The sequence below is a fragment of the Rhinatrema bivittatum genome, chromosome 1 (genome assembly GCF_901001135.1).
Source record: "Rhinatrema bivittatum chromosome 1, aRhiBiv1.1, whole genome shotgun sequence".
Taxonomy (NCBI): Eukaryota; Metazoa; Chordata; class Amphibia; order Gymnophiona; family Rhinatrematidae; genus Rhinatrema; species Rhinatrema bivittatum.
In genome coordinates, this window is record NC_042615.1 from 512,651,662 (window position 1) to 512,678,483 (window position 26,822).

At 42.8% G+C, this 26,822-nt stretch overlaps 1 protein-coding gene across 1 annotated transcript in view; it reads right to left on the reverse strand.

Moving 5' to 3' along the window:
• SYN1 (synapsin I) overlaps positions 1-26,822 on the reverse strand; it is a 339,257-nt gene that overhangs the window by 64,978 nt on the left and 247,457 nt on the right. The window contains exons 6-7 of the mRNA XM_029611803.1: positions 20,224-20,286; positions 18,050-18,192 (exon numbers count right to left, since the gene is read on the reverse strand). Coding sequence (XP_029467663.1) covers positions 18,050-18,192; positions 20,224-20,286 — 206 coding nt within the window. The remainder of the gene's footprint in view (positions 1-18,049; positions 18,193-20,223; positions 20,287-26,822) is intronic.

Sequence of the window (26,822 nt, forward strand, 5' to 3'; positions counted from 1 at the left end):
GCAAATCACCTGGACCGGATGGTATGCATCCTAGGGTTCTGAAGGAACTAAAAAATGAAATTTCAGATCTATTAGTTAAAATTTGTAACCTATCATTGAAATCTTCCATTGTACCTGAAGACTGGATGGTGGCCAATGTAACCCCAATAATTCCAGTACCCGAGTCTTGCTATAGTTCCTGTCTGGTTCCAGTATCCGAGTCTTGCTACAATTCCTATCTACTGTTCTAGTCTGGTTCCAGTTCTCAGTCCTGCTCATCAGCCTGCCCGCTCCAGTCTCAAGATCATCAACCCGCCTAAGTCCCAGCGGCCGGGCCCCTACGGGCTCCTCCCGGGGGGGCTTCGGCTTCCAAGGGTGAAGCCTTACCTAAGTCCCAGCGGCTGGGCTCCTACGGGCTCCTCCCAGGGGAGCACCAGCTTCCAGGGTGAAAAGCACCTCTACGTCCTGCCTGAACATCTGCCTCCCGGCCTGCGGTGTACCAGAGACACTGAATATCTTTCCCAGTCTCTTGCAGGTCGGCCCAAGGGTCCACTAAATTGAGACTCCATAACAGTTTGGCCATTGTAAAATCATCAGACACAATCACACCCAGATCCCACTCTTCTTTTGTGCTTAGAATAATTTCACCTCTTCCTTGGGTTTTTGCATCTTAAATGCAATACTCTGCATTTTTCAGCATTAAATATTAGTTGCCAGACCTTACACCATTCCTCGAGCTTCCCTCCTCATGTTTTCCACATCTTTCTGGCTGTCCACCCTATAGCAGATTTTGGTTTCATCAGCAATCTTTCCTGACAATTCTTCTGCTCTATCGTTCATGATAATGTTGAAAAGAACCAGTCCAAGGATTGATCTGTGAGGCACACTGCTGCTAGTAACTTCACCCTCTTCAGAGAAAATGCCATTTATCACTACCCTTTGTGACCTTCCAGTCAGGCAGTTTCTAACCAGTCAGTCACTCTAGGTCCCATACCAAAGGCATTCAATTTATTTCTAGGAGGAGCTGTGTCAAATTTATTTCTAGGAGGAGCTGTGTCAAAGACTTTACTGAAATCAAGTACACTGCATCTAGAACTCTCAGGTCACCCAATTAAAGAAATTGATCACATTAATCTGACAAGATTTACCTCTAGTAAAACCATGCTGCCTCGGATCTTGCAATCGATTGGATTCTAAAAATTGCACTAAACTCTAGCGATTTCATTCATTTTCTCACCAGGGAAGTCAGACTAACAGACCTGTAGTTCTCAGCCTCCTCCATACTTCCACTTTTAAGAAAAGAAAACACATCCATAAACTCAAATGTATTATTATTATTATTTATTAGAAAGGGAGGAGTAGCTTAGAGGTTAGTTGTAGAGAATACAAACCAGTTAAAATCAGAGTTCAAAACCCACTGCTCCTCCTTGGGCAAGTCACTTCACCCTCTATTGCCTCAAGTACAGACTTAAGGCACTATTTACTAAACATTTTTCCCATAGATACAAAATGGGAGAAAAATTTTAATAAATGACCTCCATAGATTGTGAGTCCACTAGGGATAGGGAAATACCTACAGTACCTGAATGTAATCCACTTTGAAGTGCCTGACAAGCACGATATAAAATAAATAAATAATAAATTATATGCTGAGCTCTATTGTTTAGTTTTTGTATTGTCATTTTGTGTAATTGTAAACTTTATGAATGCTTATTTTGTGACACGCTTTGAGCTTTATAGAAGCAGAATATAAATCTTTTTAAATAATAAAATAAAATAAAATCCACCCATCTGCAATCCTCCGGAACTACTCCCGACTTAAGAAACACTGAAAAGGGCAGCCAGCATAGTTGCCAGAATATGTCTAAGTTTCCTTAGTGTCCACGGTTGTATCCCATTCAGCCCCACTGCCTTATCTACTTTGGGGCCGATGCAATACAGTGTGCTCAGCCGAGCACACTGTATAACCCATAGTTGTACGCGGGCTGTATAGGCGCTAACTAATCCCCTTATGCAATAAGGGGATTAGCGCCTCTACAACGTGCGTCCAACGCGGAGTGAATCTAATAGTGCTCATCACATGCAAATGCATGTGAATGAGGCTATTAGCTATTCACTCCCAATGCTTTTCTGTACTGCCTCCTACTTAATATTGTTGCAATATTAAGTAGGAGGAAAAACTAAACTAAACAAGCTAAAAAAAAAAAAAAAGTTAAAAAAAAGCACCGGCAGTCGGGTATGGGAAATGGACGCTCAATTGACAAGCTTCCGTTTCCTGGACCCCTGCCTGTGTGGCGTTTAGAAAACCGACGCCGATAAATTTGGCGTCCGTTTTCCTAACCGGCGGATGGCCGACGCACTCGGGCTCTCGTTAGCAAGGAGGCACTAGGGGCGCTTGCATGGCGCCCCCAGGAGGGGTGCCTGGGGGCGCGTTAAGAAAGCGGGCGCTGACTATTCAGCGCCCGCTTTCTGCGCATAATTATTGCATTGGCCCCTTTAAGTTTAGTTAGCTCCTCACAAGCACGCTGTTCTGAAAATCAATTGAGGTTTACCTCACTTCCAATCTTATTTGTGTTTGTTTTATATGGTCCTGTTCTGGGCCCTTCCACAGTGAAGATCTAACAGAAATATTTGTTAAGCAATTTACTTTCTTCTCATCAGCCTCTACATATTCCTCCCCTTCCCCTCTGAGTCTCACAATGCCACCTTTACAATTCCTTCGATCACTAACATATCTAAAAAAAAAAATCTTGTCCCCCTCATTTTACTGTATTTGCTATTATTTCTTCTATTTGATTTTTCACATTCTTGACTACTTTCCCAGCTCCTCTTAATTTTTCCAGATATTGCTGCCTGTCTTCCTCTTTCTGCAATCTGTTGAAGTTTTTGAATGCTAACCTTTTCTCCCTTACCTTTTCAGCTACTTCTTTAGAAAACCATAGAAGCCTCATTTTCCTCTTACCTTTATTTACTTTCCTAACAAAAAGGTTAGTTGCACTTCTATCTCATTTTAGTTTTTCCCAGTATTCTTCTACTTCCACTATATTTTCCTATCTAGCTAATGACTCCTTGAGGTACTCCGCCATTTTAACAAAGTCAGTTTTCCTGAAGTCTAGGACCCTTGCCTCTGTAATGAACTCTTATCTATTGTTCCCTAATACTGAACCACACCATCCAGTGATCTCTGTATCCCAGAAGAACATCCATTACAAAATCAGAGATAATATCCCCATTGGTAAACACCAGGTCCAGTATTGCCCCTCTCCGTGTGAGTTTTGTTACTAGTTGACAGAACAGTTCTCCTTGCAGAGAATCCAGACAGACACACCACAGTCAGACAGTCACAAAAGAAGGCACAGACACAACATACCTAGACAACCACAGGCAGACATAGAGAGAGATACAGGCAGACAAACCACATCACACACAGAGGCATAACCACACACACAGATCAAAACACTCCAAACTCAGAGACATACACTTTGCACCACAACCAGACATACAGGCCACACAACACAATGGAAAGGGCTGCAAAATTTGTTTAAAAAATTTAGGTGCCAGCCATAACCTTTTAGGAGCTGAGAAAAATTCCATCTCATCTTGCCCAACTTTTTTTTGCTTTTTTACTATTTTCACTTCTTTTCTCTCTATTTTTGTATTTTTCTTAGTTTGTTCATATTTTTTATTTTCTCAGATTTTGATTTGCTTATTTAACTTTTTTTTATACTTTTCATAAGAACATGCCATACTGGGTCAGTCCAAGAGTCCATCAAGCCCAGCATCCTGTTTCCAACAGTGGCCAATCCAGGCCATAAGAACCTGGCGAGTACCCAAAAACTAAGTCTATTCCATGTTACCGTTGCTAGTAATAGCGGTGGTTATTATCTAAGTCAACTTAATTAATAGCAGGTAATGGACTTCTCCTCCAAGAACTTATCCAATCCTTTTTTAATCACAGCTATACTAATTGCACTAACCACATCCTCTGGCAACACATTCCAGAGTTTAATTGTGCGTTGAGTAAAAAAGAACTTTCTCCGATTAGTTTTAAATGTGCCACATGCTAACTTCATGGAGTGCCCCCTAGTCTTTCTATTATCTGAAAGAGTAAATAACTGATTCACATCTACCCGTTCTAGACCTCTCATGATTTTAAACACCTCTATCATATCCCCCTTCAGCTGTCTCTTCTCTAAGCTGAAAAGTCCTAACCTCTTTAGTCTTTCCTCATAGGGGAGCTGTTCCATTCCCCTTATCATTTTGGTCGCCCTTCTCTGTACCTTCTCCATCGCAATTATATCTTTTTTGAGATGCAGCGACTTGAATTGTACACAGTATTCAAAGTGCGGTCTCACCCTGGAGTGATACAGAGGCATTATGACATTTTCCGTTTTATTCACCATTCCCTTTCTAATAATTCCCAACATTCTGTTTGCTTTTTTGACTGCCGCAGCACACTGAACTGACGATTTCAATGTGTTATCCACTATGACGCCTAGATCTCTTTCTTGGGTGGTAGCACCTAATATGGAACCTAATATTGTGTAACTATAGCATGGGTTATTTGTCCCTATATGCATCACCTTGCACTTAACCACATTAAATTTCATCTGCCATTTTGATGCCCAATTTTCCAGTCTCACAAGGTCTTCCTGCAATTTATCACAATCTGCTTGTGATTTATCTACTCTGAACAATTTTGTATCATCTGCAAATTTGATTACCTCACTCGTCGTATTTCTTTCCAGATCATTTATAAATATATTGAAAAGTAAGGGTCCCAATACAGATCCCTGAGGCATTCCACTGCCCACTCCCTTCCACTGAGAAAATTGTCCATTTAATCCTACTCTCTGTTTCATGTCTTTTAACCAGTTTGTAATCCACGAAAGGACATCGCCACCTAACCCATGACTTTTTACTTTTCCTAGAACCCTCTCATGAGGAACTTTGTCAAACACCTTCTGAAAATCCAAGTACACTGCATCTACCGGTTCACCTTTATCCACATGTTTATTAATTCCTTCAAAAAAGAGAAGCAGATTTGTGAAGCAAGACTTGCCTTGGGAAAGCCATGGTGACTTTGTTCCATTAAACCATGTCTTTCTATATGTTCTGTGATTTTGATGTTTAGAATACTTTCCACTATTTTTCCTGGCAGTGAAGTCAGGCTAACCAGTCTGTAGTTTCCCAGATCGCCCCTAGAGCCCTTTTTAAATATTGGGGTTACATTAGCCACCCTCCAGTCTTCAGGTACAATGGATGATTTTAATGATAGGTTACAAATTTTTACCAATAGGTCTGAAATTTCATTTTTGAGCTCCTTCAGAACTCTGGGGTGTATACCATCTGGTCCAGGTGATGTACTACTCTTCAGTTTGTCAATCAGGCCACATTTTCTAGGTTCACCGTGATTTGGTTCAGTCCATCTGAATCATTACCCATGAAAACCTTCTCTGGTATGGGTACTTCCCGGCTTGACGGACTTGAGGACGGCTGGACAACGGACCACGGTGGAGCCCTATGCGACCAAGGGCTCGGCAGCGGAATGAGGAATGGACGGCGTTGGCCCTGTAGCTTGACGGACTTCACCCTGGAGACCGGTACTCCCCCGAGAGGAGCTCGTAGGAGCCCGGCCGCTGGGACCTAGACCTTCGCTTTGCCTGAGTGTGCTCTTGCCTATCCTCGGATCCAGACCTTGCATCATCTATCTACTCATTGACCTTCGTGTTCAGACCTCTGCCTTGCTTGCCACCATCTCCAGGTTGCCGCCAGTCCTGACTCAAGCCAGTGCCTTGATGCCTCTTAAGCTTATTGCTTGGACTTGGTTTATTCAGGCTTCAGCCTGCTCTTGCTCGAGCGCCCCCCTGTCTGCTTCCGTTCCATTGGCGCCCGAGTTTCCAGTACCCTACCTTTTACAGCATAAGACAATACCATCTTTCACCTGCTGTCTCTGGGCTGAACCCATCTCCACATCGACTCTACACAGAGGCCCACCTAAGTCCAGCCGGCCCCGGCACCCAAAGGCTCAACCCGCAGGGGAACGAGGGCTGGTAGTGGTGAAGCTCCAGCTGACCTTTGTCCATCAGCCCATTCTGCCTGCCGACGGTGGGGACCCATAGGTCCCTACCTACGGGCTGTGTCAACCCCACCTCCAGTGCAACAAATATTTGATCTATTTCACTTCTCAGTTTTGTTCTCTATTCCTTTCCAAATAATTCCTAACATTCTATTTGACTTTTTGAATGGTGCCACACACTGAGCCGAAGATTTAAAAGTATTGTGTACAAGGTCATTTTCCTGGGTGGTGATTCCTAATATGAAACCCAGCATTGTGTAACTATAATTGGAAATATGTTTTCCTTTCTGCATTACTTTGCACTTGTCCACATTAAATTGCATCTGCCATTTAGACACCCAGTCTCCTAGTCTCACAAGGTCCTTCTACAGTCCCTCACATTCCGCTGCTGTTTTAGTTACTCAAAGCAATTTTTTGTCATCTACATATCTGGTCACCTCTCTCGCTGTTCCCTTTTCCATTTCATTTATGAATATACTAAGACCCCTGGAGCACTCCACTAATGACCTTTCTCCATTTGGAAAATTGACCATTTAGTCCTACCATCTGTCTCCTGTCTTTTATCCAGTTACTTTCTCAATCTCATGACCTCCCAATTTCCTGAGGAGGCTTTCATGAGGGACTTTGTTAAATGCCTTTTAAATTCCAAATACGCAATATCAACTGGCTGAAAAGACAGAAAAAGCAGAAAAACAGCTGAAATTTTAAAACAGTGGCATTGATCTGGTGGAACATCCCACTCTGATGGACGAAAATGAAACGGATGAGCATATACAGCCATGTACACTGTTATCACTACATAAATATAGCACTGGGCACAATGCTATGTATACCATCACAAAACATAATAACTGCAATAAATCAATTATTTAATCAATGAATAATATTGAAGAGATTTTGATGTCAAATTAGCATACAATTGCCTAACACCCAAAGCCATTTTCCTGGAATATCCAAGTCAAAGAACCCCTACCAGTTTTGCCCTATTGCCCCAGAAGCCGCAGGGAATGAATAAGTCTTACCGGATCCACCACCCCTCTTGCCATGTGTCACCCATCCTTCTTTGCTAATCCCCTTTTGCCTCCGTCCAGTACTTCCGCACAGTTATTTGAGTATTTCCTTCTCTTGAAGCAGCAAGACATTTAAAAATAAAACCAACAATAGTGAAAAAGGAAGTTGAGAAGCCTCTATTTCCAACCCCCAACTGCCTTCCCTTTTTTTTATTGCTCTGTTTCTCCAGAATGCCAACATGAAGCAAATCCAAAACTAAACACATCCACCCCCCACTGGGGTGCAAAATGACACGCACTGCAAAGTGTTTGAAGAAAGGATACTATTTACAACTTAACAAGATACCTAACTATCCCAGATATACTAAGCATTTTCTCCATAGACACAAAATAGGAAACATTCTATAGTACATTTGGCCTTAGATCTTTCTACCAGATGGCTCTTACAAAGCCCTTCAATTGAGCTGACACAACGTGGACTGAACTGGGTGTCACACTAAAGTCAGGCAGCTTATATGGCTCTGGTTATAGGTGGCAGGGAAACAAGGACAGAGTTATCAGAGATGATCAGCACTCGAGTTGCTGCAAGTGAACAAACCCTCTGTATCCACTAAAACTAATATATTATTTGGAGGGCCAGAAAGTTGTACACTACAGTTAGATGGTTTTTTAATCGGTTCTTCTCTTATGTTTGTTTCTAGCTAAAATAAAGTTTTGTTATGAGCATTAGCCAAGGTTGAGAAAGTAAGGAGGTAGGGTATAGATTATCTTTGAAACCTCTCTTCTTCTTAGTGGGGTCTGTTCCTTATTTATCATCCCCCAAGCCCTTCTAGCATCACTCAATTAGATCTAATTGACTTTTTCATTTCTACAGAAGTGGAAATATATAATTTGGTGATCCTAGGAAATTTTAATGTTCAGAAGAATAATATGTACTCATCTCACATGTTTTACAGGTTAAAGCTTTCTTTAAGCTATTAACTTTTTTACCCATTTAGTAGGGCATATGCTCGATTTAGTGTTTCAGTGGAAGGACTCTTTGGAGTCCCATTCTGTCCTGTATGTTTGTCTTGATTAGACTGTAGGCTCCACAGAGCAGGCCTGTCACTTATGCGTATCTGTACAGAGCTGCATATGTCTGGTAGTTCTTTATAAATGATAAACCAGAGTAGTAATAATGCTAAAAGTGAATTACCACTGTCTTTTCTTTAGCCTGGTAACATTTTAATTACATCTGAGCTAATCTTAGAGCCCAACATATTGGATAGGCCCTTGGAAAGGAGAGATAGCTTACAAGAAAAACAGATGCTACTAAACTGGAAGAACGTTATTAAAAGTCTTCATAGGTGATAAAGATAGGGAACGCCATGGATATGTTGCACTCATGGAATAAGCTTTTAAAGTAATATTATTGATTCTATAGCCCCCTTTAAAAATAGATCCATTGATACTAAGAAATTGTCTAAAAAGCTGCTGGGAAGAGTGGAATGGTGTTGGAAGAAATCTAAGTCCCCCACTAATTAAGATTTCTAAATTTCTCAATTGAAAAGTTATCTGGTCTCTTGTCCTATAAAACCTCTCTGCTGATTGAGGTCCTATCTGACTGACATATTGACTTTCAATCTACAGTTGTCCTTGGTGATTTCAACCCTCATGTGGATCAGCGTGCCTCATCAGTATCTGGAAAGGCTTTTGTGGACACCATGACCGGTTTGGGATGGGAGTATTATGTTGATTGCCCACCTCACAAGAATGGGCACACTCTAGACAACTTTCAAATAGCCCACATAGTTACAAATTATGCAATTGTTTTTAATGCAAACTGGCATGCTTCCCTTTGAAAATTAGCAGTCGCAAAATGTAGTTTGCACCTGCCATTTATGTAGGTGACTGAGCAGGGACAAAATAGCACAAGAACAATTGAAAATTACTTGAATGCATGCTATTTCACTCTCACAAAGTAAACATGCCATCAAGAGAGCTTCTTTTTTATTTTTTTTTTCAATTGAAAATTTTTATTGAATGTTTCAACATTACAAGCACAACATGTAAGCAATGAAAACATTCAGACCCTGTTTTCCAGCATCAGGATTCCCCCCACCCCACCACTCCCAGCAATAATAAGCTTAGACATACATAGTAAAACATCAAGTACAAAAAATATCTTTCTTACTCAGCCTCATGATATGATGCTAGATGCTGATATGGAAATATGTAAGTAAAAAAAGAATGATAAATGAAATACAATTAAGAAAAACACAAAAAGAACATTAGTTCCCAGAAATCCTTGCCAAGTTATTAACACCCACTGAAGGACCCACCATACAAAAAGCAAGACAATAGATGCAGCGGCTAGAGAATGTGTGGATCAGGAAACAGCTAGAGACCATAAAAGGTCAAGAAGACTGCCAGCTAATGTAAAGCTTCCAGATCTTCTGGAAGGAAGATAATTGATGGTGATAGGAGGCGGTGATATATGCCATACAATAATTCATATAAACTTGGTGCAACACTTCTTGGAAAGAGGGTAAATCTACCTGTTTCCAGTGTGCTGCTAATTCATATCAAGCAGCAATATATACTTGGAGACAAAATTTATCTAAATATGAGGTTGGTATGTTAAGTAGGACATGGCGGGCATCCAACTCCAGTACCACCCCCAGTATATGCGAGTCCCACTCTATGGCTTGTTTCCAAATACTGAGATGGACTCCCAAACCCACCAAATGTGAAAGACATGCCTTTGGCTCTACACATTCTCCAACAAGTATCTTCCAAGGAAGAATACATAGAGTGTAATTTAACTGGTGTCAGATACCAATGGTATATAAGAACATAAGAACATGCCATACTGGGTCAGACCAAGGGTCCATCAAGCCCAGCATCCTGTTTCCAACAGTGGCCAATCCAGGTCATAAGAACCTGGCAGGTACCCAAAAACTAAGTCTATTCCATGTTACCGTTGCTAGTAATAGCGGTGGTTATTATCTAAGTCAACTTAATTAATAGCAGGTAATGGACTTCTCCTCCAAGAACTTATCCAATCCTTTTTTAAACACAGCTATACTAACTGCACTGACCACATCCTCTGGTAACAAATTCCAGAGTTTAATTGTGCGTTGAGTGAAAAAGAACTTTCTCCGATTAGTTTTAAATGTGCCACATGCTAACTTCATGGAGTGCCCCCTAGTCTTTCTATTATCCGAAAGAGTAAAAAACCAATTCACATCTACCCGTTCTAGACCTCTCATGATTTTAAACACCTCTATCATATCCCCCCTCAGCCGTCTCTTCTCCAAGTTGAAAAGTCCTAACCTCTTTGGTCTTTCCTCATAGGGGAGCTGTTCCATTCCCTTTATCGTTTTGGTCGCCCTTCTCTGTACCTTCTCCATCACAATTATATCTTTTTGAGATCGGCGACCAGAATTGTACACAGTATTCAAGGTGCGGTCTCACCATGGAGCGATACAGAGGCATTATGACATTTTCCGTTTTATTCACCATTCCCTTTTTAATAATTCCCAACATTCTGTTTGCTTTTTGACTGCTGCAGCACACTGAACCGACGATTTCAATGCATTATCCACTATGACGCCTAGATCTCTTTCTTGGGTAGTAGCACCTAATATGGAACCTAACACTGTGTAACTATAGCATGGGTTATTTTTCCCTATATGCATCACCTTGCACTTGTCCACATTAAATTTCATCTGCCATTTTGATGCCCAATTTTCCAGCCTCACAAGGTCTTCCTGCAATTTATCACAATCTGTTTGTGATTTAACTACTCTGAACAATATTTCTGCAAAGATGCCGAAATGGAACACTAACTGGCATACAAAAAGGCCATTCCCAGTCACTAGCACTCAGAGCCTCATACAAATCTATCTTCCAGGCACGCATTTGTTTGAACTGCTCAGATATTTCTTTATTAAGCAGACTATAAACTAAACTCTTCAACTTATCTGTTTCGTCACAATAGTGTTTAAAGAGACATTTACCCACCCCCAAAGCGGAGACATGTTTCTGGGAAGAGACAAAATGCTGAACTTGGGCATAGGTGAAAAAATGCGCTGAACATAAACTGTATTTGTCAATTAAGGCATCCAAAGACATCATTGTACCCTGGGACAAGATGTGTCCAATGCATGTGACCTTCAAAGTCGCCAGCCGGCGCAGGATTCTTCTTTGTGGGGAAGAAGGACGGAACCTTACGTCCTTGTATCGACTATCGAGATCTGAACGAGATTACGATTAAAGACCGTTACCCCCTGCCTTTAATCTCAGAGCTGTTTGACCGGCTTCAGGGGGCCAAGTTATTTTCGAAACTTGACCTGAAGGGGGCCTACAACTTAGTCTGGATTCGTACTGGTGACGAGTGGAAAATGGCTTTCAACACTCGAGACAGTCATTTTGAGTACTTAGTAATGCCCTTCAGCCTGTGCAACACACCCACTGTGTTCCAGAACATGATGAATGACATTCTGCGGGATTTGTTGTACAAGAGTGTCGTAGTGTACCTAGATGACATCCTGATATTTTCTCAGAATCTGTCTACTCATCTAGAAGACTTCAAGCAAGTTCTACTAAGACTACTAAGACTCCGAGAACTCTACGCCAAGCTATCCAAGTGCGAATTCCATAAAGACTCCGTGCCTTTTCTTGGCTATATTGTGTCTAAAGATGGCTTCCAGATGGATCCCCAAAAATTTGAAAGTATCAAGAATTGGTGCCGGAGACAAAATGGCCGCCGAGGAGTGAGCAGCAAAAACAGAGCTCCGCATTTACTCGTAATCTTTTGCATTGCTATTGTTTGTTCCTGAACTTTTTTTCTTGTGATAGTGGCAGTATGCCACATACTAAACGCAAAGCAAAAGTTAAAGAAATTACCTCAACTCCGTTACAGTCTACTCGACAAACGCGGATCGAGGAGGTTTTCGCTGGCCTGATGCAGCTACAGCCGGAGGGAGGGGCCGTTGGAGGAGTCAGTGGAGAGCAGCCGCTGAGCCCCCTGGCCATAGAAACGTCTTTAAGCCCCGGCGCGCCTATCACCCCAGAAGCGCCGCTTAAGAAATTGGAACCTGAAGTGAACATCGCAGCCTTGCTGGAGAGGAAATCTGCTATCCAGGGAGGGGAACCCCAGAGAGGAGGCGAAGAAGCCATAATTACCTCGGTGAGCTCAGAGCCTACGAGCTCCAGGGGCCTACCTATGGAAGCGTTGCAGCAAGGCTTTGAAGGTAACAGTTTTCTTGATATCGGAGTGAGAAGAGAGAATGAAATACGTGTTGTGTGTGAATCTCCAAATTTTGATACTTCAAAAGTCACATTGGAACAAATATTAAAGGCCATTTCAGCAATGGAAAAATCTATTATATCATTGACAAATATGGTTAAAGAGAGCATTCAACAAAGCCAAGTCCTAGAAAAGAGACTTGAGAAAAATGAAACGCTATTCTCCGGTTTGGAAAAAAGAGTTACAGAAACAGAAAAAATTCAAATAAATTTGATCAAATCAGAGAATATCCAAATGAATAAAATGGAAAATCTGGAAAATCTTGTAAGAAGAAATAATATAAGAATCTTAAATTTTCCTAAGTTGCGACTGCTATCACATCGGGAGTTACTTAGATCTTACTTTATTAATATACTGAAGATAGCGGAACCGGACTTACCAAAAATAATTAAAATATATTATCTACCCCAGCCAAACAAAGAAGGAGATTCCAGTCAGAAGCAAAAAATGGAAGATTCTTTCGATTTGACATCAATTTTGGAAAAATCATGCGAGCTTATAGTGGAAGAGAGAGCTACTCTCTTTGTTCAACTGGATACATCTGTTGAAAGAGATTTAATCCTCAAATTGTTTTTCCGAAATCAAGCTCAAAAGTTTTATGGATACTTAATAAAAAATTTTCCTGATGTAACTAAATTAACTCAAATAAAGCGGAAGAAATTCTTGGAAATGCGAGGAGAAGTTTTGGCAAGGGGCGCAAGATTTATACTCCGGTTCCCATGCTATTGTCTAATATTATTCAAAGAAGCAAGATATAAGTTTAGAGAACCAGAACAGCTACGTGTTTATCTCAACTCTCACTCTAATTAGCTTCGAAGGTTGTAGGATTAGAGAATTAATGTGCACAGGTTAACTCTGAAGCAATGATGTACAATAATTATTGTGCTAAAAAAATTTTTCTTTTGAGACTGCTTGTAATTAAAAAAATGTCTCCCCTTATTTCTTATAATTTGAGACAGAGTAGAGAGGAAGTAAAAATGTTTTTTCTTATTAAAAATTTGATCTGAATTTTCTTTCTCCCTCATATTATGATGTCATAATCTGAACAAATGTTCTGTAAAAAATTTGAAAAATTCAATAAACAAATAATTAAAAAAAAAAAAAAAAAAAAGAATTGGTGCCAACCTACCAGCCTGAAGGCCCTGAGACAATTTTTGGGGTTCAACAATTACTATAGAAGCTTTATAAAGAACTATTCTTCTTTACGGTGCCCTTGACTGCTATGACCCGGAAAGGGGCCAATGCTTCTAAATGGTCTGCGGATGCCATTTCCGCGTTCGAAGATTTAAAGACTGCCTTTTCCACGGAACCATGCCTACGTCATCCGGACCCCAACAAGCCAATCATCGTAGAGGTCGACGCCTCTGAATTCGGTGTGGGGGCTGTTCTGAGCCAGACTGGAGACTCCAAGTCCTTACGTCCCTGCTCTTTCTTCTCACGATGTTTCTCTCCAGCAGAGAAGAATTATGGGATCGGTGACAAAGAGCTCCTGGCTATTAAGTTGGCATTCGAGGAATGGTGGCCTTGGCTCGAAGGCGCTCAACATCAAATTACTGTGTTTACGGACCATAAGAATCTAGAGTATCTCCACCATGCGCAACGTCTTAACCATAGACAAGCTAGATGGTCCTTATTTTTCAACCACTTTGACTTTGTGCTCAAATATCGCCCCGGAGACAAGAATACCAGAGCTGATGCCCTATCACACTCCTTTCTCTCGGAGGATATTCCGGAAGAGCTGCAGCACATAATCGACCCGAAGAAAGTCATCTTAGCGGCTACTCATTCTGTGCCCGCTGGTAAGACCATCATGCCAAAGCATCTCAGAAAGAAAGTGCTCTATTGGGCGCACAATTCCAAGCTGGCTGGCCATCCTGGTCAATGCCGTACCCTGCTGAAGCTACAGAAGTATTATTGGTGGCCAACTATCAAGGAAGATACACTCTCCTATGTGGCATCTAGTGCCAACTGTGCCAAACACAAACCTACTTCTGGCCAACCGTGGGGATTGCTGCAACCGCTTCCAGCTCCAGAACAGCCCTGGACGCATATCGCTACTGATTTTATAGTTGATCTACCTCTTTCTGGAGGTATGAATACCATCTGGGTCACAGTCGACCGCTTCAGCAAGATGGCCCACTTCGTGGCACTACCTGGCTTACCCTCAGCCTCGGAACTTGCGAAGCTCTTCATAGTCCATATCTTTTGCCTCCAGGGCCTACCGAAGCACATAGTCTCGGATCGAGGATCACAGTTCACGGCAAGATTCTGGAAGGCCCTGTGCAAACTCATCAACATCTCTCTAGATTATACATCTGCCTATCATCCTCAATCTAATGGCCAAACAGAACGGATGAATAGGACCCTGAAACAGTTCATTCGGGCTTATGTGAGTTGCCGTCAGAATAACTGGGCCGAACTGTTACCATGGGCTGAATTCGCCATTAATTCTCATCCAGCAACATCAACTGGATCAACACCATTTAAAGTGGTATCTGGACGTTGCCCATCACAGCCACTTCCACTGAAGCTCTCAGTGACATCCCCAGCAACTCAATCCACTGCGTAAGAAATCCATCAATTATGGACTCAGACGAAAGCAATGCTACTCAAAGCGAGTCATCGAGCCAAAAGGTTTTATGACGCTCATCATTCCAAAGCACCTGTCTTTCAACCTGGTGACAAAGTCTGGCTATCCACTAAGCACCTTAGACTGAAGTTACCCTCCTCTCGATTTGCTCCTTGCTACGTTGGACCATTTCCAGTCCTCCAACGTCTTGGCAATGTTACCTACAGTCTGAAGTTACCACCTGGATTGAACATCCATAACACTTTTCATGTTTCACTTCTGAAACCACTCATCATTAGTGAATTCTCTTCTAAATCTCAGGAACCATCTCCTATCAATGCAGAAGATGACCTAGAATACAAGGTCGAAGCCATTCTTGATGTCCGCAAACGAGGCAAAACCTGGGAATACCTTCTCTCTTGGGAAGGTTTTGGCCCCAAGAAAATTCTTGGGAGACTCTGGCTAATACCCTTGACAAACAGATGCTCCATCAGTTTCATCTCTCTCATCCTTGGAAACCAAAACCTGGTACCCGCAGAGGAGATTGCCCTTTGAAGGGGGGTACTGTTGCAACCGTCCCTTCCAACGGCTTCACTCCGCCTACCTTTCTTTCTTTGCACCTCCTCTCGCTATGGATGGACGCCTGGCTGCCGCTGGTTCTGCCTGCCATCCTCTCCGGCGTCCCCGGACCGGCTTGGGCGCTGCCACCCGCCATGCTCCGCTGGTACCTTAGGGCGTACGCACCAGCGGCCCTCACTCTTATTTCCTACTTGGCGCGAACCTCAGGGGCGTCCCCCTGTGATGACGTCACGCTGCCTGGATATTTAAAGCCTACGATGTTTGCTAGCCTTTGAGTTAGCAAGGGGGATTCTTATGGATGGGATCCGCTCTCCATACCCAGCTACTCTGCCTCCAATTTTCCATTGGACTCAACGCTAACAGGGTACCTGTTCCTCAGGGGCCTCACTTGCTTTTCAGGTTGCTATCAGGAAACCGGTACTCGCTCCTCGAGGGCCCATGTTCCCTGACTCGCTGCCTGCTCCTACCTTCTCTTCTGCCTGGAAGGATTCGCCATCTTCAACATCAGTGAGTACTACCATCTTCACCTCAGAGCTGTTCCCTAGAACCAGATACTCGCTCCTCGAGGGCCTGCCTTTGTTCCAGCCCTAGTGCCGTCTCCTACGTGGAACCACTGTGTAAGTACATTATCTTCAAGCCTCTCTGCTCTCAGGGATCAGGTACTTGCTCCTCGAGGGCCTGCTTTCCCTATCCTGGGGTTCTCCATACTGGGGCTTTGTGCATATTCCACTATACTCATTATTCTCAGTTCTTTCCACTACAGCACTGCTACCGGAGGAGTCGCTGTTCCAGCGCCTGAGGGATACTAGCCCAGACGGGCTACTTCTACTGCTCACTACTGCCACCTCTGGTGGCTTCATCACATTGTCTAATAAAAGATCAATCTCTGTGTTTGTGTGTCCTAAGCTGAGCCTGACCTGTGGCCCCTCCCGGGACTTCCGGGGGCGTGGTTGGCTGCCATAGTGTCCAAGGGTCCACCCAAACCTCACTAATTATAACAATAAGAATGCAGTTGAATTTTGAATAGACTGTAGTAGAGAAAGATGCTTCAGTAGGAGGCCCATGAAGAGCAAGTTGTAATAGTCTAAGCGGGAGATGATAAAAGAGTGGATGAGTTTTTTGGTAGCATGCTCAAAAAAGAAAGGATGGAGTTTAGCAATGTTACGGTGGAAGTAACATTATGCCTTACCAGTGTTTTGGATATGTTTAGAGAAGGAAAGAGAGGCATCAAAGGTGACCCAGAGATTACAGACTAAGGGAACTGTAAGAATGAAGATAACACCCACAGAGACAGAAAAAGGAAGAGAGGAAGTGGGTTGGTGGGAAAGATAAAAAGTTCTGTCTTGGCCATGTTAAGTTTGAGATGGTGGCAGGACACCCAGGAAGCAATGTGAGACAAGCAGACTGAGATTTGAGACTAGATTCTTGATGAAATTTCTGGTGAAGAGAGGTAGATCTGGGAATCATCAGTATAAAAGTGGTACTGAAAGCCATGATAGGAGATCATAACACCAAGAGAAGAAGTATAGAGAAAAAAGAGAAGAGGGCCCAAGATAGAGCCTTGAGTCACACTGACCGATAGCAAAATAGCTGTGGAGGAAGAACCATTAAAGGATACAGTAAAAGTATGATGGGAAAGGTAAGAAAAAAAAACAGGATAGAGCAGAGTACAGTGTCAAGGAATACATGGTGACCAATGCTGTCAAAAGCAGCGGATAGGTTGATGAGGATGAGGATCGAGTAAAAGCCCTTGATCTTGACCAAGAAGAAGTCACTGGAGACTTTGGCAAGAGCAATTTCTGTAGAACACAGAGAGCAAAAGCCAGGCTGGAGTGGATTCAGAATGGATTTAGATGAAAGTCAAGAAAACCAAGGTGAACAGCACGTTCAAGTAGTTTGGATGAAAAAAGGAGGAGAAAGATGGAAACAACAGTTAGCAGGGTAGGTAGAAACCAGTGAGGGATTTTTAGGAATGACACAATTACCAGCATGTTTGAAGAAAGATGGGATAGGTGCAGTTGCAAGTGATTGAGATGTAACAGATGGAGGGGACGATTGCAGAGGAGATAAAACTGAATTGCTGGGTGAGCATGAGATCAGAGGAACAAAGAGTGAGTTTGGAAAAACAGAGAAGATGAACCCTAATCCCCCTCCCTCCAGTATAGTCAAAACCTTAATCTGTCCAGCAAAATTCCAGTAACTCATCTCATCCTGCCCACTAGGAAATTAGACAGAAAGATACAATTTATAAAAAATATGAAATGGATATAATTAATGAAACACCTGATAAACTTTGCAACTATGTGGGCTATTGAAAATTGCCATCAAAATGATTTGTCTGAGGTCACATCCAGAGTTGGTGAAAAAGCCATTGATTAAAGCTGAATCGTACGGAGAAAAAGTGTCAGTGCCAGAGCCAGGATATGAACCCAAGACTTCCTGATACCTACTGCACACAGCTCTCAGTACTAGATCTCACATCCACCTAGCAGTGTCTGCAGCTGCTGAATAGAGCAAGGCACCAAATGTCAGGTACTTACATATAGGCCTTGTAGTTGTTGCCGATCTTCTGGATGCGGATGTCATACTTAGCATCGATGAACGGCTCAGAGGTGGCGTAAGTCTTGGTGAGTGCTACCACGCTGGCGATATCCTGGAAGTCATACTGGTTTTCCACTTTCACCTGCCCTCCCACAGGAGTTAGAGAGAGAAAGAAAATAAGAAGGGAGGAAAGAGTGGAAGTGTAAAAAGAAGGGAGGGAAAGACATAGAGATAGAGTGAGATAAAGGACCAGAATCCAAGAGAAAGAGAGAGGAGGGAGCAGGAAGGAGAGAGGGAGAAGGAGTCAGAGAAAGAGAGAAAAAGTGAGAATGAGGGAGGAAAATTAGGAGAGAAGGAGAGAAAGAGAAAGGGTAAAAACAAAAGAGGGGTGTGAGGATGAGAAAGAAGGAAGAGAGCACACAGTTAAAAACAAGAGAACCTTAGAACGAGAAGCTTAATGGGAGAAGGGAGTGTGAAGTTTGTATTTGTAAGTTATGACCTCCTGGACATGAGTAAAGCTCATCATATCTACTCATGCATCACATACATGATCTCTCTTGCTCATGACAGTCCCTGTGAGCTGTCCTAACAGGCTCAGAAACAGTTCTCTAACAGGAAAAGGCATCAAGCCATGGTAGGCCTCTAATATGCATTATATCGCATATATCACGCGATATCCACAATATTTTGCATCCCCCTGCCCAGGTTCTCTCCCATATTACAATGACCTTCTTTGCGTGCAATTTGCATGCATGAATAATGCAAATGCATACAAAGAAGGTTATGCATAGGCAATCCTAAGCAAATATTTTATCGTGGCCAACACAGAAGGTGGTCAGTCGCGATAAAATATTTACACCTTTTTGAAAAGTGATAAATATGAAGCGGGAGGTCCAGGATGCTAACTCAGGTCCTGAGGCTCCTGCCTCATATTTAAAGAGCTGGCTAAAAATTAAAAAAAAAAAATGCGGCAAATGGGGAGGCTGAGCGGGGTTCAAGGCCGACCCACATCTCAACCCGGGGCCGCCAGTTGAGGTGGCCCTGACTCTCCTCAAAATATTTTTTAAAAAATCAATACATCCACGCTGTGATGAACCCTGCCCCCTACTCCCCACCCCCACCCCCAACAAGTAAATGTTGCAGCTCCAGCAAACCCCCTTCCCCCCCCCCCCCCCCCACAAGTAAAAGTTGTGGCTCCTGCAACAACCCCCATCTCCTGCTTCCCTGGAACCCAGAAAATTAAAAAATAAGGCTGTAGGCCCTCTCGTCTCCTGCACTGCCCCCCCCCCCCCCGAACCTTCCAAAATGGCGTCGACCTGACCTTGCCCCCGTCATGTGACTGGGGAAAAGTACAGAGACTGGACCTCGGCCACAAGGTCGAGCACAGTTAATACCTCTCATCTACCCAGATTTATACCAGTGGGAGCAGCTTTCAATACCAACAAGGGCTCCTTAGTACAAAAAGAAAGGAAACAAATTAAATGATTTTTAACTGCTAACCGAAATTATCCTCCCCAAACGTGCTGTTGCTAGCACTGCTGCTTTCTAGAGGTAGAACACTTTCACAACCCAGCAAGATTCATCAGTGGTGAGCAAGGAGGGAAGTGAGGGTTGCACAGTGCTGAGCAGAAACCACGATGAAAGGAAGAGAAGGCTACAGAAAGAAGGAAGAATGGCATAGTAGGAAGAAAAACTGCAGCTGGCAGACCTGTGACGCAGTTATGCTGCGTTACTTCCAGTTCTTTACAGCAAGAGATAAAGCAGGGTGCAGAAACCGAGCAGCACTCTTCTCTGGGAAGTTGTCCAGCTGAGTCTGTTTTGCCATCCCATACCACTGATGACTCCCGAAAGGCTGACTCATATTGTATAATCCCTGGTTCTTCATCATACCTGTAATTATACTACCTCTGCTCTGCCTTCTGCTTTTGCTAGTGACTACCGAGCAGCATATGACCTTCCAGCAGTGAGACTACAGAAACCAGCCTAGCGGGAAGGAGCACCCCCCAGGAATCTTTAATTAACCACTGGAAAAGGAAGCTGCAGTTCACTGGGGAGGGGAAACACAGACTCTGCAGCAAAGCATGAGGGAATACCAGAGGGGAGGGAGAGCCTCTGGCACATGGGAAGGGGTGTGTGCATGTCAGTGAGCACAAGAGCGAAGAATCACACTCACCTTGCCCATGCCAGAGTGGGCATGTCCCATTTTGACAACCACAGGAAATCTGGGAGTGGTGAGCTAAAAAAGAGAGAGATAAGGGATGAGTAATGGAGTCAATAACAGAATGATACTGAAAGTACAGGGGCCTGCCAGTGTAAGGGAATCACAACAACAAATGCCATCACTGCACCAATCCAGGGGTTTCAGATTGGCTGAGGTAATTACCATCTATCACGGAACAGATACAGAATGAACGGCAGTAGTGAACGCTTCCCCCATATTTACACACTGACCCAACACAGAATATGTACAGCACTGACAGGAGTAGTGCAAACTTCCTTTATATGTACTGCCCCATCACAAAACAAGTAGCATGTGCAGCAGCAACTCAAGTTTCCCTCACACGCACACACACTGCCCCAACACAGAACAGATAAAACATAGTGCAAGCCTCCCTCATACTTATTTTATCTTTACTTCTATTCCACCTCCTTAGTCCCAAAGAAAAGTAGGTAGCAGGATGAATTAGCTATGATCTGTAGGTAACATCATCAGCGGGCACTGAACTGACTCATCTCTCCAAGCTAGTAGAGCTTTGAGCTCTACTAAGCCTATGCAGGAGTTCCTACACAGGCATTGCCTCAGAGCCTCTTCAGTTTGCTGCAAAGCTAGCATAAAGTTAGTCTGCTGTTCAGGTGGGAGGGCAGGCATCTCATGGCTAATTCATCCTGCTATCCATGGAAAACACAATTTACAGTAAGCAAACCTACTTTTTTCCCTCAATAAGCAGGGCTGAATTAGCCATGATCTGTGGGGAGTCCCAAGCTGAGGGTTGCAGTGTAGTGTTTATAGTTAAGTAACCCGGATTCCATTATGGATAGCAGACTATTTAGGTATCACATGGTGCAAGACTGCCTGTTCTACTGCACTGTTCGCAGAAGCCAAAGCATCTCTCTAGACATAGACAGTAGTGGGAATGAATGCATGCACCAATGACTTTACATATGCTTTACATATGTCCTCTATGGGAACTTCCCTGAGGCAAGCAATGAAGGAAGCTGTTGCTCATACCTGGTGAGCTCTCACTGGATCAGCAAGATCAAGTCCTCAAGTCCAGTTGCTGTGCTGAATGCAACTGGTAATCCAACTGGATAGTGGTCATTTGGCCACAGCTGCGCCTAATCAGGATCATATGAGACAAACTATTGTGATGCTTTTCTGTGGCATTGCCTATAGCGTAGTAAGTCCTTTTGCAGTCCAACATGTGTAACATCTTTTCACCTTCATGTACATAAGACTTTGGAAAGAAAATCGGGAGAACTATTGCTAGGTTTAGGTGAAAAGCAGAAACCTCTTTTGTTAAAACTTTTGGATGTGTTCCAAGTACTACCTTATCATAGAATTGAATGTATGGTGGATAGTGAACTAGAGCTTGCAGTTCGCTAACTCTTCGAGTAGAAGTGACTGCTATGAGAAAAAAACCTTCCAAGTTAAGTACTTTAGAGATGCAGTTTCTAATGGTTTAAATGGAGCTTTCATCAGAGAAGTGAGAACTATGTTGATGCCCCAAGACACCGGCAGTTTCTGAACTAGAGAATGCAGATACAGTAGACCTTTCATGAATCTTGAGATTAGGGGGATGCATGAAAATAGGTGCTACTTCTCTGGAGAATGGGAAGCTGCAATAGCACTAAAATGTATGTGCACAGCTGCAATTGCAAGTCCAGATTAGGAAAAATAGTGCAGATAAAACAGGAGATGTCATGGTTCGCAATTGAATGGGATTAGGTTGTGTGAAGAATCCCATTCTGAGTAGCATTTCCATTTAAAAGAACAACTGCTTTTCTTGATGGCTTCCTAGCCGAGACGAGCACATTCTGTATTGGGTCTAAAAGAGACTTTGTGCTAGGACCGAGTGCTCAACATCCAAGCCGACAGACTGAGGGTTGGAAGAGTTGGGTGTAAAAGTGAGCCATCTTCTTCGATTAGCAAGGCAGGGTTGTCTACCAGCTGAATGGAAGGTCTGATGGAGAATTGTACTAGATGGCATACCACAGTTGTCTGGGCCATGCTGGAGTGATTAGGATCATTTTGGATCGGTCTCGCTTGAATTTCAGTATAGTCCTCACTATGAGTGGTATAAGAAGGAAAAGCATACACGAAGCCTGTATTCCAGGGAATTAGGAAAACATCTGGAGCCTTGCGTAGAGTGCTGGGTCGAATGGAACAGAATTGATTTAGTTTTCGGTTTTGTTCTGTAGCAAAGAGGTCGATCCATAGATGCCCCACAGTTTGAAGAGGCGATCGGCTATGGACTGTGTTAGGGACCATTTCTGTGGGTGGAATATCCTGCTGAGTTTGTCCGCCACAGTGTTCACTATTCCGGGTAAGTGGCTTGCAGTGCAGCACTGTTTTGTATTGTCCAGTGCTATATGTGCAGCACTTCTTGACACAAGATCTATGATCCGGTTTCTCCTTGTTTGCTTATATAAAACATTGCTACTTGATTGTCCATCTGTATCATTATGTGTTTTCTTTGGAGGATGTGCTTGAATGCTGTTAGGGTATTGCGTATTACTCTGAGTTTTAATAAGTTGATCTGAAATTGTCAATCTTGAGCTGACCAGACACCTTGTGTCTTGTGGCCAGTGTGGGCTCCCCAATCCATGGTGGAGGCATCTGTTACTAGTATACTAGTAACACTGGATGAAGTGGTGCACTGTCCTGTATCACCACTGGTTGTAACACCAATGTATCTCTTGTTTCATTTCTGGAGTAAGGATTATTTTGGTATGAAGTGGTTGAAGGAGTTAGTTCCACTGAGTTCTCAATCTCCACTGAAGGCGATATATGTGCAAGTGTGTTAATGGGACTGCATGAATAGCTGATGCTAGATGTCCTAAACAGTAAAATGAGGTATGCTGTTGTAGGCTTTGTCTTCAGTAGTGTAACTGTAATTGTGCAGAGTGTTGTTACTCTGTCTGGAGGAAGAAATGCTCTTGCCAGCATGATATCTATTAGAGTTGCAGTGAATTAGATTTGTAGGGTGGGCTCTAGAATTGATTTTTTGAAGTTGATGAGAAATCCTAGGGATTGAAGGAGGGTTATTGTTTTCTGTACATGGGCTTGGAGGGTATCTTTTGATAGGACTACTAGTAACAAGTCATTGAGATAAGAGAATATTCAAATCTCTTGACGGTGTAGGTGAGCCACTACCGCTGCAAGGACTTTCGTGAAGATTCTGGGGGGGGGAAGCAGCCAAGATTCCAAACAGAAGAAATTTGTAATGGTAGTGGCGAGTGCCCACTTTGAAACACAAGAATTGCCAGCAAGAAGGGTATATTGGAATGTGCACATAAACATCTTTGAGGTCCAGTGAGGACATCTAACTGTTGAGCTGAATAAATGGTAGCATCATGCCCAATGAAGTCATCTTGAATTTTTCTCGACAGAGACACTGATTGAGATTTCAAAGATCTAGGATGGGCCATAGTCCACCAATCTTTTTTGGAATTAAGAAGTATTGGGAGAAAAACCCTGGTTGTGAAGGGAAGAAGGTACTTCTTGAATCGTATTCTGTAGCATAAGTTGTTTTATCTCATGCTGCAGAAGTGGTATGTGAGTGGGATCAATCAACAGTACAGCAGTGTGTGCACGGTTATCAGCTGACTCGAGGGGTTGAGATTGTAACTCTGGTACTATCTTTAAGACAAAATGATCTCTGGATATTTGATCCAGACTGTTGGAAATAGCTGGATTCTGCCCCTCCACTTGACTATTGTTTCTGATTGATCAAAAACTTTGAGTCGGTTTTACCAGCTGCTGTTGTTGCAGCTTTTGTTGGCATTATTCCCTTAGACGTCCTCTGGTTTATGCTAGTTGGGCCTGTTGACAGCTGGTCTGCAAAGGCAACAGGCGATATTGATGGTATGATCTATAAGATTTCCTTGAGTAGTAAGGACATTTGTAAGATAAGTGAGGTCTTCTTCCAGAAATGTGAGGTTCTGCAGATGCTGATAATGACTGAATCGTCACATTTTGTTCCTTTATCTGGGAAACTGTTTCCTGCAGCTTTTTCCCAAAGAGGCTCTTGCCGAGACATGGGACATAGCTAATATTTCATGGTCATCCTCTCTAATGTTACTAGCCCTGAACCATGCCATACGATACACTCCAATGGATGCAGCAGACATGTGTGATGTTGTATCAAAGGGCTCATAAAATGATCATAGTAAATAGCATATAGCTTTTTCCAAATCGCAGAGTAAAACGGGGGTGATTTGTTCTCCTGTTTCCAAGTGAATATATGGTTTTAGATTTTGTATATACTCATAGATATATTGCACCATGTAGAATTGATATTGAATGATTCTTGCTGTAAGTATTGTGCTCTGAAAAACTTCCCTTCTTTTTTTTTTATTTGTTTATTTTATTTTTATAGATTTCAAATATATAACATTGAATCAATGTTTACAGCAAATCACAGAAAGGATATTTATCCAATATCAACAGCCTAAATATAGTGGCCTATAAGGTATAACAATATTATCTGTATATTATCTGTATATAGCGTTGTTAGTCCTCACTGGACCAACAACGCTAGACAAAAACAATCAAACCTCACAAACGACTACACACTCCAACAACCCCCAGGACTCCAGCATCCACCCAACAACTCCACTCTAACAAACACAGCATCCTCTATAACAACACCCACAATTAAAATGGACCTAGCCTCTAAAATGCATCCAACATTTGCAATCCCAATCATACCTCACTATTTCTCACAGAAAAGAAATCCATCCAGACAAGCAAACCTTCGCAACCTTAAAACACTCACACCAATCCTAATAGCTCCGATAACCCAACTACTAGGCCTCTCCCTATTCACCCTATCGCTATTCAATGCGCAATCTATAACCAAAAAATCACCAATCCTCAACGACTACCTCACTGACGATAAACCAGATATTTGCGCAATAACTGAAACATGGCTGAAACCCTCAGATACTGCAATATTAAACCAACTACCAACGCTAACCTACGACATCTTCTCCCTGCCTAGACTGAAAAAGAGGGGAGGAGGAATCCTACTTGCAACTAAAAAAGACCTCAAATTCTCACAACATCCGATCCACTCCGATACTAAACTTGAAATTGGATTCTTCACATCACACCAACTTCAAATCCTTCTCATCTATGCCCCCCCAGGACTCTTAGAAGCTGACGTCTCACCCATCATTGAAATAACCACAACCTTCCTAAACCTGGACGCCCCAGCAATAATACTAGGAGATTTCAATCTACACATGGATAACCCAGCTCTCTCAACTAGCTGTCAAACTCTCCTACTAGCATTCTCAGCGATGGGCTTTACCCAAATAGTCAAAAACCCGACACATAAAGCAGGACATACGTTGGACCTGATCTTTATCAACAAAGGCATAAAATCGTCTTCCACACCAAAAAATATGAAGGTACCCTGGTCAGATCACTTCCTGATTTCTACCTCATTCGCAATGGAAAAATCTATTGCCCCTCATTCACCTACGCCCTCCTTTAATTACAGGAAATCTTGCCACCCCGACGACCTCACCAATCAAATGAACAAACACCTTCCCGCTATAGTTCTCACCGATCCCAATACTGCCTTACGATCCTGGAATACCATCACAGAAGCTATAGCCAACAAGCTCTGCCCGCTAACAACAAAAAAATCCCACCCAGACGCCTCCAAAAAACAGCCATGGTTCACCGACGACCTTAGAAGGTTAAAACACAATTTAAGACAAAAGGAATCTAATTGGCGGAAAACTCCTACTGCTAGCACTCTCTCAGCATACAAACTCACGCTACAACAATACAAGGCCTGCACCTCCAAATCAAAAAGAGACTTTTTTGCCTCCAAAATCCACAACTTAGTCTTTGACGCGAAAGCTCTATTCTCCTATGTTTCCTCCCTCACCCAAGTACCCTCACCAGAATGCCCTAGTAATCAAGCTCAAGCTAAAGCAGATGAACTCGCTATCTTCTTTAAAAACAAAATCACAAATCTTCTTACTCAACTTCCCTCCAATATCACCCCCCTAACTCCAGCTCTAATGCCTCACATTAAAAACATTCATCTAGAAATGTTTGATCCTACTTCCTCATCCGAAATCCAAACCATCCTTAGAAGAATGAAACCATCTTCACACCCAGCGGACCATATTCCCTCAAAACTTCTCCTCTCAATACCAGACACCATCTCCAAAACATTAGCGGACATCATCAACTGCTCGCTTTCCCAAGGTTCCTTCCCAGAAGACCTCAAACAAGCCTCACTCAAACCACTTTTAAAAAAACCCAACCTGGACCTAAAAGACCCCAACAACTACCGTCCAATAGCTAATCTTCCTATCATAGCTAAGATTATGGAAAGGCTTGTGAACTCCCAACTATCGGACTTCATCGAAGACAACAATATTCTATCCGCCTCCCAACATGGATTCCGCAAAAAACGGGGCACAGAATCCTTACTTACTTCCCTAACAGACCTCCTCATTTTAGGCACAGACAAAGGTCAATCCTTTCTATTGATCCTTCTGGACCTTTCAGCAGCTTTCGATACCGTA